General features: G+C 34.8%; 1 protein-coding gene across 1 annotated transcript in view; it reads right to left on the reverse strand.

The window, feature by feature from the left end:
- Positions 1 to 296: 296 nt before the first annotated feature.
- Positions 297 to 23,422, reverse strand: part of TRUB1 (TruB pseudouridine synthase family member 1) — a 31,897-nt gene continuing 8,771 nt past the window's right edge. Inside the window, exons 3-8 of the mRNA XM_057736244.1 lie at positions 21,472 to 21,527; positions 15,652 to 15,733; positions 7,096 to 7,168; positions 5,603 to 5,742; positions 3,627 to 3,683; positions 297 to 2,887 (exon numbers count right to left, since the gene is read on the reverse strand). Of these exons, the coding sequence (XP_057592227.1) occupies positions 2,628 to 2,887; positions 3,627 to 3,683; positions 5,603 to 5,742; positions 7,096 to 7,168; positions 15,652 to 15,733; positions 21,472 to 21,527 (668 nt within the window). The 3' untranslated portion in view covers positions 297 to 2,627. The remainder of the gene's footprint in view (positions 2,888 to 3,626; positions 3,684 to 5,602; positions 5,743 to 7,095; positions 7,169 to 15,651; positions 15,734 to 21,471; positions 21,528 to 23,422) is intronic.

Here is a 23,422-nt window from a genome sequence, read left to right on the forward strand (position 1 = left end):
ATGAAAAAACAAAGCAGTTGGTACTCAAATACCAGACTCAGGAGAAAACAAATTTGTTTTATGGATGCCTAACTTTTTAGAGCATGTTCATCAGTTACAGCTGCTTATGAAAGTTAAGAATAATATTTTTAATTTTCAATAAATTTTAACTATAAAAGGGGGAGGATTCTTAAAATTAGTTAGCAAATTTAGTTAGTAAAAATGAAAAATGAAACAAAAATAAAAAAGACAACGGGCCATGAAGATACTTCTACCAAGTATTTACAGCACAAATAACTCACACAAATGTATAAAGAAACCATTAAGACATTTATTTGTATAAGTGAACAAAGTATATGAAAAAGTCACACAAAGGCAAATCAGAGCACTTTTGAACTTGTATAACTTACTAAATTAGCAACAACAACATATAAAACCCCCACCCAAAGCTGTAAACTTTTATACAGATATACTCAAACGATGACACTATAAAATGTTACAACTCTTTGAGTAAGCAATAAGGCAAACTTATTAAGAACCATAACGTTGTTCATGTTATTCCATTTAAGAATCCCACTCCCAGGAACTTTATCCTAACAAAATTGAAAATAACCTAAGTATTCAGCAACAGGGAAACAGTATAAATAAAATGAAGTAATATGATTAAAATAATCATTACCAAAACTAAATATACAAATAGTCAAATAATATGAAATGAAACGTACAGGTGTCTTTAGACTGTAATTATGTGAACAAAAGAAAGGGAAAGAATAATACAAAACTGAAGTTCTGAAGTCACTGTATCACGATGGTGAGGGTTATGGGTAATTTTTCCATTTGGCAAAATTTTCTTCAATGTGTTCAATAAGAGAAAAAGACTGGTTACCATTTTTAAAAGCCACTTGTCTTTTCAAAAAATCTATACTCTTCTCCATTAGTAAGTTATATTACATGCTAAATTTTAAGTTGAGAAATAGAGCAGAGATGCCCCAGTTGTTGTATATTCCTCCAGCTGGACCTTACCTGGCAGTGTATGAAGACATATTGTAACCTGCGCCCTTGCAACAGCAAGAGGCGGCCACTGCCACCTTTGGTTACACAAATCGCAGGGCACTAGATATGAATAAGTAAAACTGCAAAAGTTTCCATTTACAACTTTGTGTGTTTGGTGCTTTACTTAAGGCATTATGATAACCAACCCTTTTCCTTATAATTTTCTGTGTCATACTAAGAATGTTTTCATACTTCCATTTGAAAAATGCTGCCAATATGCTGAAAGTGCTCTACTGAAGCATGTAACTTTGTATATTGAGTTTATATTAGGTTAACCACAAATAAGAGCACTTTTGTTTACAAACAGTTTATAAGGTAGAGGTCGTGAAACAAAATCACCTTTCAAAGAAAGACAGTTCATAAAAATCTAAAAACGCTTATCTGATGAAAAATTTAACAATTCTTCCTTTTGCAATTATATTTACTTGAATAAATGCAGCAGGATTTGAACATTTCTACAGACTGGCTGCATTATACATTGCTTTCCTATAGCAAAAATATGAAGCACTCATTCCTGATGAAATTCACTATTTTGGAATGTGACTGTTTTCAAAACTACGGTAAAGAGGGGCAGGGAGCTTCCAGCAGGCTACCCGAATAAAAACGTTTGAGAATAGCTGTTTTTAAACATTTAGAGCAGAAGGGATTAACTGGAAATGCAGGGCAGCAATCTCAGCATCTATAAACATCACTTGAAAAAGCCAACTGAAAACAAAATATCATGGGGATTGATACCCTATAAAGACCTATAATGAATAGTAAAGAATAGAGAAAAGACGTTTTTAATCTTTAGCTTAATTTTTTAAAATTAGGTATTAAGTAAATTAGTACGGGGGAGTTGGGGGGTCCCCAACTATACTGATAAATTACCAGGAAAATATCTCATAGCTGCCAAAACATAAGCCATAGGAGCCGTCCTGTGCTAACGGCAGAGGAGACGTGAATTTAATGAAACAGTTAGTCTTCTACTTATATTCCATCAGTGGTAGCAGCAATAATTTGGTTCATTTACAAATTTTTATTATAAAAGTGTATTAGTTTCCAAGATCTAAACAAACACAGCATTACCAAGATAAGTGCAGCCTTACCAAAGAAATGTTAATAATCATAAACTCTCCAAAATATAAGAGTTAAATAATGGCTTTTTCAAACATAGTTAAGGAATTTAAATAACCAGAGCCACCAAAAAGCCAAAATAAAGTCAAAGAAACTAATATACATTCACTTTGTGACACCAAAGAAAAGTGTACCTCATCTTTTTTTCTCTGATTAGAAAACGTGATCAACTTTTTCACAGGAAAAGACTTTGAAGAGAGATCAAAATCAGAAAGTTGATTTTCCTGAATCCAATCTAACAGCATAATAACCTCCTAAAGGAACATTCTATAGTACAGCAAGAACTGAACAACTGCAAGGCTATTTATAATGTACAGCAGATAAATTGTGCACCATGGAAAACCATAAATGATGGACATTTTCCTTCATGCAAAAAAAAAAAAAAAAAAAAAAGGAAACATTTGTCTTTTGCATGTAGCTTGTCATTCTGTACAGGATTCAAATGTCAACCAGGAAATGATGATAATCCCAAGCCAATCTTAAAATGTCTTAATTACATCATCTCCTCCCTTTGTCTCATTTAGAGTTATATACTCACAGCTCAAAACGTGCTCATTAGACTCCTCAGGTTTTGATTTTTTAAGTGCCAGCTCTGCTGGGAGGAGAGACGAGCACTGCTCGAGAGACTGTGAGATGTCATCAATCGTCCACCTGTCTTCAGGAAGGGCGTGCTCCTCCAGTGTAAAGGGCCCCTGTTTGGTTCGGGTTAGCTCCAGCACATTGGCACAGGAAGAGAGCTCTACGGCAGCAAATGTGAAAAGAAAATGCACGACAAATGATTCAGTGTTTCATAGTCTATATAACTTTTCAAATGACAGATGAGCACCACTCAAACCTCTCAAAACCTCCCCAAATATAAAACTGTAAATTGTAATAATCCAATATAATAACCAAGAACCTTGAGATTAAGAAATGAGTAGGTAGCGAAATAATATTTAATAACTCACCTAATAAACTGCTTTAAAGTCTACAAGGAACTTGCACACACTTTTGTTATTTAACCCATGAAACAACGCCATGAGGTACCTTTGCAGATGAGGTGACGTCACAACTGCCAACAAATGGCAGGGCCAGAACTGCAACTTCCCAGCTGTTTGTAAGACTACGGCTTCCAGTTTTTTAAAAAACTTGACTTGTAGCAATGAAAATAACTTCTAGAAGGATTAATCTTTTCTTCTTGTCCCGACTTTAAGTTAAAATATTTTATCCTTGAAGAAAGTGTTGGTGCTTAGATTCGTTATTCACATCCTCACTTTCTGGCCTCTTGTTCTCCTCTCTCCCGCTACAAGCCTTTCCCTGCAGCTGCTGGTGCTCATAATCACCTGCCATAAACCTGTAATGCTTCTCAGGCTGAAGGCAGTGAGAGTACAGTTCATAAGGCCAGTACTCAGAGACGTGAAAAACAGAAAATTCCTTCTTCCCGTCAAAAAGGAATATTACTCTCTAAATGATAATTCATAATTCATCTTTATGCTTACCTTTGCCAATGTCACTGACCAAGCTTCTGATATAAAAACCTCCTCCACATTCAACATCTGGAATGTTAACAGTGACACGGTAAATTGCTAACCTCCTATGAAAGCCACTTTACATAGAAATGATGTCCCTAAACAAATGTAAAAATGCGCTATGCAAACAATCGAGCGATAAAATATTTATGTGCTAAAACATAAATTATTCATCCAGTAGCATATGTGTTTGTGAGACTGAAAAGTCAGAGTGGGGAGAAAGCAAACAGCAGACACTCATGAACACATTTAAAATTACATGGCACGTCATACCACCTTAATACTTCAGCCTTGTTCTTTTAATAGGTTCAAATAGTGAGACATCTCAGCCTTGCTCTCATGAGCTGTTGATTTTTAAAATATTTTCAATTTGTACATTCAAAAAATACAACAAACAAACCCTTTTCAATGACAGGAATTATATTTGGGGTAATATACTACATGGAGAACTCCACATACTTACATGTTCTCTTGGAAACATTCCTGAAAAAATCATGAAATAACTTAACATGATGTACCAGAACTGAATGCATATCTAAACATTTTCTTAACACAGTATAATACAAGTTTATTGGTTAAGAACAGGGCTCTGGATTATTTTTATTCACCCACAAGACACCCTGAAAAGAACTGTATTTTTACACAAAAGGACTACTTTCTACCTGTTTATAGCTTAGCATACAAATAAAGCTATTTGAAGGAATTAATCAAAACTCCCCATTTTAATTTCTTTTTTTCCCCATCAGCTCAAGGTTGGGAGGCACTGCTGAGATTAAAAAAAAATGAGCACTAGGATCAATGCAGGTGTGCTATGTTCTTGCATTATATTTGACTTTGGTGAAAAGAGTCAAATTTGGCCTACTACAAACTCCAGTGAACAAATGCAATCAAAAAAATTTGAGTTTTTTTTACTTTCATAGAAAATTACTGTGCCAACACAGCTGCTGCATTTTCATGGAATGGAGTGAAACATTTTTTAGTATGTTTGTTTCATTGTCTGTCTAATACTTTAGAATCAGGAAACTTAAGCAGTGACTTTTTAAGAAAATTGCACAAAATCCACAATCTACAGGAACTTAATGCACACTAAAAAAATAATGTCAATGGGACAAAAAGCAGTGAAGTTTAGGAAAAGAGGTTTTGGGAAATTATTTCTAAAAGGAATCCTATTCAGTATGCACCATGAAATTAGAAGCAGGATCAATTTCAGGGAGCCTAAGGATTAAGAAGAACTACAGCTTTTGATTCTTCACAGCTCTTATATGTTCAGGGCTTTAGCTAGGAGATCATAAAATTTCCAAACAACAGAAAAAAACCTTTTTGGGTTTTAAATTTATTTCAAATATGGATTATAGATAAATTCAAACTGATAACTTGAATTGAAATGTACCACATGTCCAGGAATACATTTCTGCCTCCCATTATTCCTATATTTTCATGATCTTTAGCAGTTATTTATTGGTGACAAAGAAGGAGGGTAAAATCACTCTACTTTTAGAATTTCTTGTCTAAAAACTGAAAATGTACTGTTTTAAAAGGACAAATTAATGTCAATAAAAACCTAAATGTAAACTATCAGGTGCTAGCCAAAATGCGGAACAAGTACCCATAAGATAATAAAATACAAAACACACAATTTTGAAAATATATATTCCTTATCTCTTCTTCCCCATAGAGATCCAAAGTATGTTACTTCCAACTTTATAGTAAGATAATGTAATATATGAAAAACTCAGGCTATTTAGGACATTTCTGAACCTCATACCTCTATAGGTATTCTCATTATGTGTGTTGTCAAAAAGGTATTAATAAATTCTAACCTTCTTTAAATTTAAATTTTAAAAAATCTCCAATATCCTAGGAATCCATTAAAATTATACAGAAGTAGCCAAATATAAAATAAAGGCACATATAAATACAAATGATTTCAAATTTCTCCATCTTACCTAATGTGAAAAATGGTGGCTGGAATTTTTGAAGGGAGAGACTGTATACGGTAACTGGCCTGGCAGGTTTTGCTTCTACTACTTCACCTCTCTTCATCAAAGTTGAAAGTCTCTGTCCATCTTTCTTTAATGCAGAATAGCTTGCAAGGTACAAGTGGGAGACAGGGAGAAAAGGAGGGAGGAATAATAGAGAGAGTTGAGAAAGAAAGAGAGAATAATTCCAGATTACAGCATGGAAAGAAAGGATGATTAGCAGCCCTTTAAACTGAAAATCCTTCTAAGAAGGAACAAATTTCTTCTTCTAATCTACTACTCCACACTGGTGTCTGAGATAGAGCTCCTAAATATCTTTGAGGCTAATACAGCTCATTCTGGCACTCAATGAGCAAAGTTGTCAATATTCCTCTTTAACCATCTTCCTGGAGATGGTCTATTCATGTCTTCACCAGTCCTCATTCTGGGTTAAGGATACAAGGCCCCTGGTCACAATGATCTCAACTATATTTCCTTGAAACAATATATTTCCATTATAGTAATATTCACTTTCACATATAAGTTACCAAAATGTTTCTGAAGAGCAAATAATCTACTTAACAGATCGTAGCTTTCTGTGATTAAATTTTATTAGACTACAAAATCCTTGGAACAATCACAGGGAAGAAAATTCTAAACCAATTCTTACAAATATGAATGTTTAATATATCTTAACAATAATGACCCAAAATAATGTTTATTCAGATCCTGCTACAATTTTTAAGTCTCCACATTTGAGGCAAACTTATGAAGAAACATTTCCCCATAGATATTTCAGTGTTCTTAGAAAAAACTAAGATTTTTTAAAAATACAAAATAAATACTAAATTCTAAAAGAACTGTCAGTAACACATCCCACATATCCTATAAGCCATTAAAAAAAAAGAAGCAATTTGCTTTAAATGGTAACGTGCACAAAAATATGGCTAAGTGGTAAATCAACATCCTTATACTTTTAATAAGTTATAATTCTCATCTGTTTCATTTGTTGCAGAGAATTGTGAAGTATAAGATTCTGGGCCCAAAAGGAATGGTCCCAACACCTGGCAGGAACTGCGAATTGGACTCTGAATCACAACTCTGATGCCTGTACCAGACTGGACTGGTCCCTTCACAGCAATTCTGGGAAAAGTGACATCTCTGCTCTCCAGAACTGCCCTCATATATATAGATGGAATCAGAAAAACCAATAAATCCTAGAAGAGCACAGGTGTCAGGCTGTGGCAATATCCAGAGACAGAGGAGACTACATCCCACTACCTTTTACAGACTCTCAGAAGCTCTGCATCCTGTCTGAATCAAGTTTACCTTACTTGATCATTTGCTATGTCAGATTTAAAACCTGCTTCACCATATAGTAAAAGGAAGCCCCTCTTCTTCTTTTTTTTTTTTCATTAAAGCAATGTTAGCAGCTGGAAAATAAAATTAAACATTTATTCAAATTCATTAATTGAACTTACAGGGGAGGTACTTGCATTATATTCCCAGTAAATTTCTGTAGAATGCCTTCAATATCTTCTTGTGTTATTTTATCTGCCAAAAATGAACCAAAAAAGTAACAGTAAAACAACCACAGAAGTACATATGCTATTTTCACAGCACTGACAACTCTGAAAATTAAAAAAAATTTCCAACAAAGCATTTCTTACAGTGTACATTTTGTAGGTCAAATTCTACCTTGTTGAGATGGAAAATATACTAATGAGATAAAAGGAGGAAAGTGTTATATTGTCCAATATTAAGACTAAATTCAATTTTCTTTGCCTCATTTTTCTCTCCGTTAAAAATGATCCAATCATCTTATATGCATTTACCACGTACTTACCATGGCCTGCAGAAGACCTGAGAAAAATGTTGGATAAAACTATAGAAATGGTCCTACAGTGACCAAAAACAAAAAATGCAGTGATAAGAGAGTAGAAAAATACCCACAAAGTTCATTTCCAAGGTTCTCCAGGCATCAAATATTATTAATAACTGAATAAGTTATTGAAGATTATCAAGTACTAACCACAATTAAAATTTTACCTGATAGATTTCTATGATATGGTTTACATTTTCCACACTCACATTAACTTTGTCCCCAAGTAAAGTTTATGTGTCTCCTTCCCTCCCTTCACTGCTCTTGGAATTTCAGTCAGGATTCTGACTTTTGCCTCAAAAAGAAGTTAGTGCAAAAAGAGAAAATATACATAGCAAAGATTTTATCTGTCTTAGTCATGCTTTCAGCTTTTATTTGATACACTTTCAAACAAAATGATGCAATATTAAAGTACTGTTCTATAATTTTAACAACTGAAAACTATAACACACTGAAATTCAATATTTGGGATTTTCACATACAGATAAATATCCATATTTCATATTCAGAAATAAACTAAGTTACAGAAATATTCTATAACTTGTTTAGGTTATAGCAAATGGAAAGAAATTATGGTCTTCTTTTTTACTTTGTAGGCAATTTATTTAAACTTTTTCTTCTGGTATATAAATGTTACATTTGATTTTATCTGAGCAATAGTAAACAAAAACTAATTAATGTGCTTTGACTTACTGTTCAAACAGCAGAATGAAAATTAAAAGACAGCATGGAACACTGTCCAGATTTCAATATCAATGCAGCAAGAGAGTCTTAACTGCAGTGTGATCTTGATCCTTATAAGCTAAACATGCACAAAAGACCAGAATCTACTAGACTCAGAGAAGAGCATCAGAACTCAAAAGAATTTCTCTAACACCTAGCAGCTCCAAAAAGGCAGATCTGAAATGTCTATTCTGTTCATACTGTTTTCCAAACAGATGTATCTCCTGATGTGAATGAGGATTTTTCCATGAAAATTTTTTACTCTACTGAAACATTAAAATGTAATTACTGGTGGCACCTTAGTATGCAAACTTCCAAATCTAGACAGCCATCGCTACCACCATGCTGGCAACTGCTGAAAGAAATGCCATTGTTGATAAAATTTCTATAGTTCATAATTTAGTCAGCCACATATTTTTAAAATAAGACCAAACAGCTTTCTACTTCTGCCAAGCTGGTCTCTTTACTGACGTTCCTGCCAATGCATGCTCCTTTGTCCTGCTTCGGTGGCTCTCTTTTACTGATATTCCCCTGCACAAGGTGACAAGATGTATTCTTTCTTATTCTACTTCTGCCATAGTGCCTCTTTCTCTGACTTAACACCCTAGGCATTTACGGTTTTGCTGTTCATTCTGCAATTAATCATCCACAATTTTTATCTGTTACCTACTATATATGTGTAGGTATTATCTCACCAATGGAATTCTAATCTCCTTAAAAGCAAAGATAGCTTTTCTTCTTACATAATGCACACAATTAAGATGGCACTTGAGACATTCTTGTTGAAATTTAATTTGCTGATGAATAATAAAATCTCAAGGTCAAAAGAGCATTTAAAAGTCACCTAGGAATCATTCATTTGATGTTAGAATCACCAGACAGAAAGCCTATGCAGCAAATTATTTTACAATAAAAGCAAATATAATATTTTAGATATTTTTAATATGTAGTGAAGCATGCTGGCTATATCTGAAACATGATACTAGTCTGATCCAAATAATAATAATTGTCCCTATGAGAATAAGGCTGTACCTCCAAAGGATATAAAAAGGAATCAATAATAAAATCTCCAAAGCAAGTATATCCAATAACTAGCCAAAAGAAGGACCTTTGGTAGAAGATGATAGGTATGATACAAGTCCCATAGATGCAAGATGATAGGTATGATACAAGGTAATTATTCTTTGCTTAGCGAATTTATAAATTATCAATGTGATAGTATTCATTTGAAATTAATTCTTTAAAAGTCATCTCATAAAATTAATATTTACAAGACCACGTTACATGTTATTATTTGCTTCAAATTTATTGGCCCTTCCAGTGAACTTACAACATGAAAGTTGTTACTTAACTGAACTACGAGTTAAAAGCAGTATGATGGATTTAAAAACAATATTCAACCAGGACAGAGTTAACTGTTACTGGACAAGCCTTGTCGCCATAAGCAGCTGTTAAATTGGAAAAAAAAAATATAACAAACGTTTTCGAACATTAGACAACAGACAGCAAGGACTGTCGTCCCTGAGAGAAGGGAAAGAAAACAAGTTAAGGCCACAATCACTTGCTTTCGCTTGAAGGTGCTTTCTGAACTGTATTACAGCTAGGGGAATCACAAACAAAGCACTGAACAAAGATCAGAATTTGGGGAAGCAGCAGTAGCTGGAATTTGAGAGAATTACACAGAAAAAGCCACGTCTATAGGGGTCCACCTGTAACTGGCTAAATTCCAAGCTGCACATGTATATAGTGAGTCTTCACAAAGTTAAACCAAGAACTACTACCAAAGCTCTTACAAGGCTGGAAAATGCCCAAATTCCAACTATCCAGAATGAAAAAACTCTGCTGAATACCCCGGACATTTGATAGACACCTGAGAAAAGCCATGCCTCTGAAGCAGGGATAATGTAGACCTGGAAAAAAAGTCTATTTTAGACCCATCCTAACAAGGAATCTACACAAAAGTGACTGGAATTAATAGGTGACTGTAGCAAGGCTGAAAGACATAAGATTAATAAATAAAAATCATCTCCATCTGCGTATATGTATCAATGAACTATCAGAAATTGGTATTTAAAAAATCCAATTTATAATAGCATTAAAAATGAAGTACTTAGAAATTTCATATACAAAAGAAGTGAAAGACCTGTACATTGAAATCTATAAAAATATAGCTTTATTTTTGCAGCTTTTCTCTGAGTTTGATATTATTTCAAAGTAAAAAGAAAGATCTTAAAGAAATACTATGAAAAACTTTTTACCAGTAACTTGGAAATTTTAGATGCAATGAACAAATTCCTAGAGGAAAAATCACCTAGAATGACACAAGAAATAAAAAATATTAAGTCTGATAGCTAGTAAAGAAATCTAATTCGGATTAAAAGGCTTCCGAACAAAGAAAACTCCAGAAGCAGATGTCTACCAGTAAATTCTACCAAACAGTAGAAAAAGAAATAATGACAATCTCACATAAATTCTTCCAAAGAATAAAAAAAAGAGAGAATACTTCCCATCCCATTTTATGAGGTTGGTATAACCTTGATATCAAAACCAGTCAAGGACATTAAGAGAAAGGAAAAATACAGGGTAATCTAACCCAAAGACAAAAATACAAAAATCCTAAACTAAATATTAGCAAACTAAATCCAACAATTTATATAAAGGATAGCATAGTATGATCAAGTTGGGATTATTCTGGAAATGTAAAGTTAGTTTAATGTTTTAATAAGGAGGAAAATCAACAAATACAAAAAAGTTTTGATAAAATTCAATGGCTGCTCATGCTTAAAAAAACAAACAAATGGCAAGTTAGGAATAGAAAACAATTTCCTTACTTTGATAAGAAAGCTATTAAAAACCTATAGAAGAAAATCTATAAAAATACAGTAGCAAAACTCGCTCTTTCAGATAACAAGACTTTACTCTAAAACTATAGCAATTAAGATAGTTCGGTGTCACCACAAGCACAAACAGACCAACACAACAAGACAGATTCCAAACAAACCCATGCTTATAAGATGCTTGATTTGTGATCCAGGAAACAAAGTAGTGGGGAAAAGTGGTGGGCCAACTGGATATCCATATAGGAGAAAATGGTGGATGGTGGATGCAATGTGAAAGGCAGAGCAGTAGAGCTGCTGGAATATGGAAAAACATCTTAATGCTTTTGGGGTGGGAAAAGCTTTCTTAAACAGGACACTAAAAAAATTAACCATAGAGGAAAAGACTTGATAAATTAGACTAGAACCAAGACCTTCTGCTTTCCAAAAGACACAACTAAGAGAGGTAAAAGACAAGCCACAGAGAAGGAGAAAGTATCGGTAATACATACAACCAGAAAGAAGAGCACACACCCAGAGTACATGAAAACTCACACAAATCCATCTTTAAAAAAAAAAAAAGTGACTCAATAGGGAAAGAACAAACAAACCAAAAAGAAATGGGCAAGAGACCTGGACAATACACAAAGATGGATTGGTAGCCAAAAACCATATGATAAAGTGCTGAATCTCATTAGTAATGAAATTAAAACCGCAATGAAATACCATGACATACTTACCAGAATGGCCAAAACTTAAAACATTACTAATTGCCATGTAGCCAAGGATGTGGAATAAGTGGAACTCTTATCCATTGCTGGTAGAAATGCAAAGTTATAAAACCACTTTAAACTGTTTGACAATTTCTAATACAGTAAAATATTCACTTACTCTGTGACCCAGCAATTCCACTTAGGTATATATCCAAGAGAAATTACTGCACATATCTACCAAAAGACAGGTAGAAAATGCACTTACAGCTTTATTCATAAAGCCCCAAACTGGAGTCAACACAAATACCTAACGACAGAAGAGTGTGTGTGTACGTGCATATATATATATATATATATGCACGTACACACACACACATATATATACACACATACACACACATCTTTCTACATTTTTTTTCATACAGTGGCATACTACACAGCAATAAAAAAGTCCAAAATAGGTAAAACTGTACTATAGTTTTAGAATTATTTGCACAGTGCTAGATGTTAGGATAGTAGTTATCTTTGGAAAAGAGAGATGTTATAGTGACCAGGATGGGATGTGAGAGGGGTTTCTAGGAATTTTCTGTTTCTTGACTAGATTGGTAGCTGCATGGATGTTTGCTTTGTGATAGTCCATTAAGCTGTAAATTTACATTTTCTTCACGTTTCTTTATTTGTAAAAATACTTTATAATAAAAACATTTAAATACAAACAAAAGGCACCATGGGATGACTGATACCCAGCTACACACTAGCCCAACTATAATGTGTGTCTTATTTGTTTAAACGACAATTTGAGACCCTATTCAACTTTCCATTTTCCTCCAGGAAATGTGGGCAGCTGAACCACAATCCAAGAGGAGACACACCCATTAGATCCAACATTAGCTGCATCCATTCCAGAAGACTTGGCAACATTCTATTTTGGGACTAAAAGGTGGTAGTGTTTAGAACAGAGGATTAGCAAGAGATACCACTTTCATTTTACATTTGTTGCCTTCCAATAAAAAAGCCACAGGAGGTATAGAAAAAACTATTCCCATCACAGGAGCAGTCAGGCCTTCCCAGAAGCTTGGCCCACATCCAAGACAACCTGGCCAGACACAGTCTTAGTGTCCTGAGCTCCCTGAAGAACAGATGAGCACATTGAAGCCACGTGTCCTCAGAGACATCGGCAACTGTACCTGAGACTTAATACCTCAGTGTGGATGAGAAAAGAGCAGCAGGTTGGAAGATGCTGTGCTTTTCCTGTGACTTCCCTGCAGTCATCTTTTGAATGCCTCTGTCACCAGCCTTGTGTAGTCATACACTAAATATGCCACACGTTGTTCTAAACACCAAGAACCAAGAGACATGGTCTCAGCCCCAGTTTAGGAATTAACATACAAAAATATATTTAATAAATGGTGAAAAACGCTACTTAGAAATAACAGAAGGTGTCAGGATAGAGAATAAAAGAAAGGGCCCTATTAACATGGTTTGAATGTTGAGAGTACTGAGCTAGAGATTCACTTCCTATGGCAAAAAATAGTATTTGTCTAGATAGGGTAAAATGACCTAAGAACATTCACTTGCCGTTTACTGCATACTGCCTTCCTTTATCCAGATGTCGGTTGTTCTCAACAGGTTAATCAAGAACCGTATTTTTGATTGTTACAATGATGGGGTGGGGTGGCGTCATCGGCAACGCTTAGTAGGCAAGGCCCAGGGATGCTAGGTATCCTGCAATGTACAACGGCGTGGGAAGACAAAGAACTGTCCTCTGCCCTGCATGACTTCTGGATGTCTGCCAGAAGTCCATGTGGGTGAAAGTCTGCTTATGATCACCTTGGGCTAGAACCTAACAGCATTTTCCATTTAGATGCAGAATTTTCTGTACAGTCTTACATATACTGAACTTTCCAGTACTGAATCATCAATACACACACCTGTCAGTCTGCTTATGTGTAAGTATCTGTTATGTGTATGTATCTGACTACTTTATGAAGACTTTCAGTGTAGTAGTATCTGTACATTTACATATGGATGTGCCTATTTTACTATAAATTACCTCTATTTCTTCTTTATAGTCCATTTACTATATCACATTGATTTCTTTTTTTAATGCGTAGGTAGGGGAGAATACTTCTGAGTTTTACTTCAGGATAATAAAGAAGGCATCACAAAATACTGGTTATAGGTCTTAGTATTAGGTCACAGAGGGTTGAGAACACAGGTCCTAGATCTCCATATGACAGAAGTTCCTTAAGGAAACAGGGTAGGTCTTATATTTATCTTCCCCTTGGTGCCTGCTATACAGCTTAAACAGATGACAAACATTTACTTATTTAATAAAATCCTACAGAAAAATCATGTCAATCAGCAAAATTCTCTGAGCTCTCATTTTCTGGGACTACAAATACTATTCAATAATCCATAGGGCTCTCACCTTTTCAGGGCTGAAGAAAGTTGCTTAGTTTCTCCATGACTTATTTCAAGATTATAATGAGACGATTTTAACAAACTAATATGCTTTCTTTAGGTAAGTAAATAAGATTATAAATGATACAATACAAAGCAGAGTTTTTAAAAGTTTTCAAAATGCTTACAGGCACGAAGCAAGGGTATGTTTAAGTAGTTTCATCACCCTGTTCCTTTTCTAATACCACCTACTCAACAAACTGCACCATCATGTAACCAGTTTTAAAACTCAGAAACCTAGGTCATGGTTAACAACTTCCTCCCCGTCCCTACCCCATCCAACCAACAAGTCTCACCAGTTTTACTTCCTCACTATTCTTCTCATTATATATGTACTGACATATACTGTACAATACTCTGGAAATTGCTGACGTCCTCCTAGGCCTCTTTAATCTTAAAAGATTATGGTTGGATTTCCATCAAGTGAGTGTCTGCTATTATTCCATAATAATAATAATAATAATTTCAAGGCTAATTCAACATCTATTTTTTAAAAGACAAAATAAATTGGTGATTTTTCTTTGCATTATGGTGCTTGATTAATCATGCAAGATACTAAGCCACCTATAAATGTTAATACGACAAGTGAAGCTATTACAAACAAGGAGAAGGTTGGTCTCACTGCTAGGGTGATATGTAATATATATTAAGACCACTCAACACAAAAACATAGGATGCTACACTGCCTATAGGTACATTAAAAAAAAGATAAAATTAAGCCCAAGGCAAAAAAAAAAAACCAAAACAGAAAGCTTACAAACAATTCACAATTGATGACATAATAATGTATGTGAATTGCCTGTACAAAAACCACAACTGCTGCATTATAAATAGCATAAGCACTATGAGAGTTGCTAGGAAACCATTTATCTATCATTTCTTAAAGTAGTGAAAGAAGGAATGGTAGAAAAATTAAGGTGGGCCCCAGTGAGTTCTGCTTTTTTTCCAGAGAAACAGCTTTCCTTTTGTCATATCTTTTTACATACTCCAAAAGCATAGGAATATGACCAATTTTAAAGTATTAAACCTAGTACATTTATTCCAACAGCTAAGAGATAATTTTAAAAAACAAAACCAAAACAACAACAATGGCAAGATGCAGATAAAATCCAGCAAGAGAGTTTCTCTGCTTTGTTTCACATTCACTAGAAAAAATGTCCTAAATCCTAGCTATAAATGGTTTTTGGCAAGGGAGTTATTTGGAAGAATTCTGCACATTAAAAAAAAGTGATTATAGGAAAAGAGGTAATCATTATAAATCTTTATTAACAGACATACCAAATAAGCAACAATGTGATAAACAATTTCCAACCTTCTTAACCTAAAGAAATGTACTGAAATTAAAATCACTGGGAATATGAGATTTATTTTAAAATTCTGAATTCAGAGAAACTTTCTCTAAATATTAAAAACAAGGACTACATAAGATGAACTTCATACCGTAAGGTTTTTCTTCTGTTACTTTCCCTGTAGAATCTAGTGTGTCAGTAGCTTTCCCCAGTTCACCAATGGCAATATACCTCTAGAGGAAGAGAAACAAGGGAAATAGGCCATAAGGTAAAGAAGAACTGTTATCCACGTCTTAAAGTTTATACAGAGCCTTACTAATACTACCTATTTGATACAAAATAAAGGCAAAATCAATAGACTGTGATTGCTTTGTTAGTTTTTGATATGTGGGAAGCACTGTATAGACTGAGGAACATTCACAAACTTCTCACACCAGCCACCATGACAAAGAAAAGCCTGATTTTATTGATAATCATGGCTTATAAATATACTGTTACTGTAAAAAAAATTTTTAAACCAATTTTATGCTGGACAGTTTTGATTTGGAAGGAAAATTTTCAAATATACTATGAATTGACAGAATGGTACAATAATCCCTACCTAATCATCACAAGATTCAACAATTTTACCACACATAAAATTAACATTAATTTTTAATTAATCAATTTATTATTTCTTATATGAAATACCAAGAGTAATCTTAGTAACCTGATTATACATTTAAACAAAAGCTAAATGTGTAGAAAATGAGCAAAACTAGTATAGCAGAAGTAATGTACATATGTGTTTCTTAATAAAGAGAAATTGCTACTTCTTAAGCTCTCTGAAAGGATAAAAGTCACCTCTCAGAACTGCCCATTATTCACAAGTGAATAATCAGATCACTCTTAGTTAAATGAGGATTGTTTTACTTCCCATCTCAGGCCACACTTGTACTACATATTCTTTATACTCCTCTCTTTGGATCAAATTCAGATTTTATTTGAAGGATCCAATGAAGTAGTGAGAAAAATGCAAGGAATATGATTCCCACTGAAAAGAATCTGTAGCTACGTGAGCAATTTAAGCTGGAGTATTTTGCAGAAATATGAGTTTATTAACTATAAGCTTATTATGCTACCACACCGAAAACATGTGGTTTTGAATACCTTCATTAAAAAGGAATAGCTCTATACAGTTCATAAACGTAAGTCCTTCAAAATTTTCAATATAGTACTTATGAAATGTATGAATATTAACAGAGTGTAAAGAAAAGGTATAAATTGGACAACCTCTGGAGAAAGTAGATTAGAGATGCTCTAATCTCAGAGAGTTGCTAAATTTCACAGGAGCGTTACTCAAGTCACACTGCAGAGTTGACATTGATTGGTTAACCTAAAAATGGTACTGTTCACCTGGGGGAAATTACTGTCCTCTGAACCCATCTGGGGGGGGAAAAGTTTGTAAACCCCAATGATAAACACTTGTTCCAATGGCTGGTGGGGACACAAAGCTGCTTTCTGATGAAACACTGGCTTTGCCTACAGGCACTACTATGGTTTATTTCCAGATAGATATACCTTATATACCTGGAAAATGCTAGTTGAGAGTCTTTATATGGCATCAGTGATTTCATAATAGAACACCAACCCTTCCATCGCTCATCTGGTTTCAAAAGCACATATAGGGACTTCCCTGGTTGCACAGTGGTTAAGAATCCACCTGTCAATGCAGGGGACACGGATTTGATCCCTGGTCCGGGAAGATCCCACATGCCGCAGAGCAACTAAGTCTGTGCATTACAACTACTTAGCCTGAGCGCTACAGCCTGTAAGCCACAGCTACAGAGCCCGTACCACAACTACCGAAGCCTCCGTGCCTAGAGCTGGTGCTCTGCAACAAGAGAAGCCACTGCACTGAGAAGCCCGTGCACCGCAACAAAGACCCAATGCAGCCAAAAATAAATAAATATATATATATTTTTTAAAGGACACACAAGTAACCAATTTTTAATCAGCAATATAGAAAGCTAATAAGGATAATACTCCAAAACCTCATCAAAGTCTGTTACTTCAAAGTACATTGCCATCCAGATTCTGCTGAACGACTGGCTCAAAGAAAGTATAATTCAGAGATGGAGCTATATGTAATGAGGTGGACAGACCTACAGTCTGTCATACAAAGTGAAGTAAGTCAGAAAGAGAAAGACAAATATTGTATGCTAACTCACATATACGGAATCTAAAAATGGTACTGATGAACTCAGTGACAAGAACAAGGACGCAGATGCAGAGAATGGACTGGAGAACTCTAGGTTTGGGGGGGTGGGGGGTGAAGGGGAAGCTGAGACGAAGCGAGAGAGTAGCACAGACATATATATACTACCAACTGTAAAATAGATAGCCAGTGGGAAGTTGTTGTATAACAAAGGGAGTTCAACGCGAGGATGTACGATGCCTTAGAGGACTGGGACGGGGAGGGTGGGGGGGGGGGGGTCGAGGGAGGGAGGGAATACAGGGATATATGTATAAAAACAGATGATTGAACTTGGTGTACCCCCCCAAAAAATAATAAATAAATAAATAAAATTAAAAACAACAAAAAAAGAAAGTATAATTCAGGGAAGAGAGCAAAGGAACTATGCATCTATTGCCTTCTTCTAGGTAATCTATATTCTATCCTTAGATCAAGTTAGGTCAAAGGCATGTATTAGCTTAACCCCCTTAGAATCACTTTACCTACGTTATATTTCATGCAAATCCACTTCCTCACCTCTGGTAAAACTACTTTTGAGAACCACTATCTGTCACTCAATATCCCTTACTGTAAGAAATCCCTTCCTTTCTGACTATAATGCCCAGGGTAAAGTCTCTTCCCATGCTTTCTCTTTCTAATGAATGTCATGTTTTAGTCTAGGTCACAAAATATCACAGATAGAAATAAAAGGAATGAAATTAACTGTATTCAAGATTTCCAACAGAAATTGCTTGAATAAAATTAATGTCTATGGCACATGTAGTCAGAGAGATCCAATAGGCCTGAAACTCAAGAGAGAGATTTGGGGATAGGTGAAACACTTGGGAACAGTAATAACAGTATTTATTGAGCAACTTTTGTATAACAGGCATTCTACAAAAAACCTATAAGCTTTTTGTACACATTACACTCTTAATCCTGAAAGAGAATGCAGGGAGAAGAAAATGACTCAAGAGAAAGTTGATCACTGGCAGAGCAGAGCAAAACTTACCATGAGACAGGAGAGAAAGCCAATGACAACAAGGAAGGCCTCTTTTCTTAAATCTTACTTCGATCTGAGAAATGTATGAAAGGAGTGGGGCAGTCTAAATAATCTGTGGTCTTCACAAAATGGAGGCAAATTAATCTGATGGCCTAGAGATTTTATGTAAAGGTCAGCACTCCACCCAATAATTGATAGTGTTGTATGAAAATCACACTATTACAACGAACAGGATTCTAAAGCTGTTTCTCGGTACAACACGAAAGAGTGTTAGGCCATGTTCAATTAGCAATGTCTCTCATTAGGAGTGGATGGTAAGGCAATGGTATATTATGATATGGCTGTAACATGAACATAAAACATCTGCCATTCTAGAAATAAATATTTCTACTCTTGAGGTAACTCTACTCTACACATACTAAAAGTCTAATTTTTCTAGTAGCACTGCGAATTTTTATTTGGGATGCAAATAAAAATTCATCTGCAAAAACAGAAAAAGTAGATCAAACAGTAGGTCTGTGCCCCATTAGAAGGCTGCAGACACCAATTTTTTTAATGAAATAGAAAGAAAAATATCAAGAATACACTGTACATAGGGTTAAAGTTGTTTGATAAAATTTTTGGTTCTTATACATGTATGGTCATGATGTAAAATGAAATTCTTATTATGGGTCTTAGTCAAAAAATTTTTGAAAGTCATTGCATAAGAAGATCTCCAAGATTCCAGCCAGTGCTAAAAACAAAATCTATTTTAAAAAATTCATTAACAGCTTTTAACTACTTTTGATAAAAGTGTAATTCTCAACATCCTTAAAGGTAAAATTTAAAAGGTTTAATTTTTTTCAACAAGTACCTAATCTAAAATTAAAAGTATAAGAAATACAAATAGCTAACAAGATAATAATGCTTATTTTTGAAACACGAAGCAGCAAAATGGTGTGTGATAAATAAACTTAAGCTAGAGCCAATGATGTATTTATATTTCCAGTCATCATATTCCTGGAAATGTGCCTGGAATTTACATAAAGCCTTTCAATAACATATAGTGTGTTACCCGTACTTGTGGTTTTGGAGGGGAGGGTGCATAATGAATACTCCAATGGACCTGACACAGTTTATCTTGGGGGTAAAAACAACAAATTCCTTAATGCAAATATATCTTTTTTGTTATTATTATAAAAGTGACTTTTCATTGTAAAGATTTTGGAGAATACCAAATAATGGGAAAAAAGAAGATGAAATCATCCATAATCTAGTATTGAGGCAACCACTGTTTATATTTTAGAATTAAGAAACATAAATTAAGCAACTGGCAAATCCTGTATCAGAGACAGATTCTAAATTCCACGTGTCAGTATTTAAGTACAATGTTCAAATTTACTGTAAAACTGTCAAACTCCTCCACTCTAACACAATTTTTATAGTCTGTGATTTTTCAACACCAATATTTTGAAGATTGCAGAGCAAGCCACATGGAAAATTTTCCATTTATCTAAGGTATTAAGATCCTTCCCAACTGAAAGACACAGGTTTTTATGCCAGTTAATAACTAAAATGGATGTCAAAGACAATAGGCTCTCCAGGGCTTTTTATCTTAAGAAAAGTTTACTTAGACCCCTAGCGCTCATATGGCCCAAGGGCCAGTATCCACCACAAGTTCAGAAAATGAAGGTGCTTAGAAACTTCTTCAGCAATTTGACATTGCCATAACATTTTAATTATATGTTACAAACATCATCAATCAGCCTGCAATGAAATGGGAAGTTTTTGAAATGGTCTTTGACCACATTTTTTTTTTTTTAAAGAAACAATTTAGACAAAATTACTTTACGAACTATTTATATCCCACTTGGAGCAAGGGTTTTAAAACAAAGAAAAAGTTTAGTCCAGGAAGTTGCTGAAATTCTTCCCTACCTAGTGGCATATTAATCTTCCTTCCACAGGCATTTTCACTGGTCCCTAGCCCCAGCTATCATAACCAGCACCTAGCTGCTAATTAGAATACAGATATTATTATCTCTTTTCAAGCTGGAAGAGACCCTAGAGAGAATCAAAACCGGTTTTCCTAAGGAAAAACTCAGAGGCCCGGAGAGGTCAAACACTGAAATCAGGACTTGTCTCAGGGCTCCCTCCACCCTGCTATTTCGGTGAGGGTTCTCAGTCAAAGCCTGAAGCACAGGTTTAGAGCCTCTGCTGCCTCTCCTTAACCCCTCCTCCCTCTCCTATCAAATGCCTCGAAAGATGCTTTCGGATTTAGTCAAGGAATGATGTAACATCATTTTAAAAATGCCTCATTCTTTTATTTAGTAAACATTTTGTAACCATTGAACAAAGCATGTCTTTTGTTGGAAACTGCATGGTTTACAAAACGGTATTGCTTCTACAAAAATTCCAAGGTTTAAAAAAATCTTCTCATTGAATTTATGATCTGTAAGTTCCCTTTCATTTAAGTAATACGATTATACAAAAAAAAAAAAAAACCAAACACACACACACACACCTAAATACATATATTTTTAAATTATGAGCATCATAAAATTTTTCCTTTTATAAGTCAAATTTGTTTTTCAATCATGAATTTATCGTCTCAATATTTAGAATCTCAGATATCATGATTATAGACATTGTGATTAATACTCAGGGTTGACACTCATTCATACAATTTATACAGCTTATTCTTTAATTGATAAAATCCAACACACAGGTCATTAAGAAAACACTGAAGAAAAACAGAACCATTCCAGTATTCTTACCTTGGACCCTGACAACATACTGGTCAACATTTTTGTTCCCCTTCCAATTCCGACCACTACAAATCAAAGAAAGAAATATTATGACATTCTACTGTGAAAACAAGGTTTTAAAAATATGTTTTACGACATATATTGGTCATAACTTCCTGGCATATGTAATGTAAAGTTGGAAAAAGCATTTATTTAGCATAATGTGAGGCTCCTATTACTCCAATCAGTTGAACCTGTCATGCTACTAAGAAATTTTGAAGAGGGGGTGGGACAGAGACTTTTTTTTATTTCCTGAAGTGTGAAACATAATAGAAACCTCAATCCAGACAATGAAATAACAAAAAGTTTTGGAAAAATCTCAAAGGACTCACTGGAATTTTATTTGGGCATCAGTGAAAATACATGGTACAATTAATCTTGGTATGATAAAGTCTTTGACAGAGTTCATTATTAAACAAAGCAAAAGCCATCATCATAACTAATGAACCATTTAAAGCTAATCAGTGCCCAGTAGTATATAATCAAGAAAGTAGAAACATAACAAATCAACCCAACACAAAGAAGAATACAGGGTAAAATGAGAACCTGGAGAGTATATGTTCGCATAGACCCTATATAAGGTCAATGGCCCATGTGTCTCCTCAATTTCAAACATTATCCTATGACAACACACTTCACCAGCCGAGGATGACAGGACATAATCATTTCTTCACTTAACAGCAGCAAATTTTTGTAAGAATTGAAGTATTTCTCATTAATGGATATAATTTTGTAAAAGAACACAATATAACCACCACAATTCAGAATTATGAGAAACAAGGAGAAATGACTGGCAAGCTGAAAGAATTATCATGAATATTTTATAGCAGATATCATTGAGTTTACTATGTATCAAATTCTACTCTAAATGCTTTCCATTCATTAGCTCATTTAATCCTTACAACAACCCTGAAAGATAATACAATTATCCCTATTTGATAGATGAGGAAACTGAGGCATAGAGAGGCTAAGAACTTTGCCCAGCATCTCACTACTAGTAAATGGTGGAGCTAAAGTTCAAGCCAGACTAACAGCAGACCCCCTTCGTCTCATCCTCCCTGCCATCTTACTCACACAGGCTTTCTTCCCATTGCCACCAGCCTAAATCAGCCTATTTGCCATTAAGCCTAGCTATTCTACATCCCATCCCTTCCTCTTCCAATTCATACCATTTCATAACCATTTCTGAAAACCTATACTGCACAAAGCCCCCAAACAATTCTCAGTAGGGTCCCAATGCCTACAGTACCAACTCCTTAGTAAAGTATTCAAAGTTCATCCTTTGAAATACAGCTCACATCCCAACTCCTTCATAAAGTCTATCCCAAACCCCCTCTCAGCTTCTTTGACAGGCATATTGGTTCAAGGACTAACATAAAAACTGCCTGCCTTCAGGGTCCTCTGTTGAGCATAACACTCCTCAAATAACAGCAGCTGCTGCTGAGGCAAAAACTTTGTACAATAATAACAAAGATTCAATTCAATTTTATTCCATTCAAGAATCCCCAATCAATATTTTTCAAGGAGCTACCATGCACTCAATCCCAAGAACACTTTTAATGGAACAGCACATTTCCTGACTTTGAAAGAGCTTATAACCTCATGGGCAAAATACAATTCAGATGAGAGAAATTGCAAGTGCTCAAAAAAATGTTGCCTGAATTAATGCGTAACCCTAAATAACAATACGACAGTATATGATTGTGTCAAAATGAACACAGAGAGAATAACTGCTGCAGGAGGTCAAAGACGGAAGCACTCTAAATGGTACAGAGGCCAAAGAATGCTTCATTCAAGCATTTAGTTTGAGTTAGGCCTTAAAGGATGTACAGGATTTGAAGATGCAGACGAGACAGAAGCATGTTATAAAGAAGGAACAAACTGACAAATTCTCCGACACAAGGATGAGCACAGTGGGTTT

The sequence above is a fragment of the Hippopotamus amphibius genome, chromosome 5, assembly GCF_030028045.1.
Source record: "Hippopotamus amphibius kiboko isolate mHipAmp2 chromosome 5, mHipAmp2.hap2, whole genome shotgun sequence".
In the NCBI taxonomy this organism is placed as follows: domain Eukaryota; kingdom Metazoa; phylum Chordata; class Mammalia; order Artiodactyla; family Hippopotamidae; genus Hippopotamus; species Hippopotamus amphibius.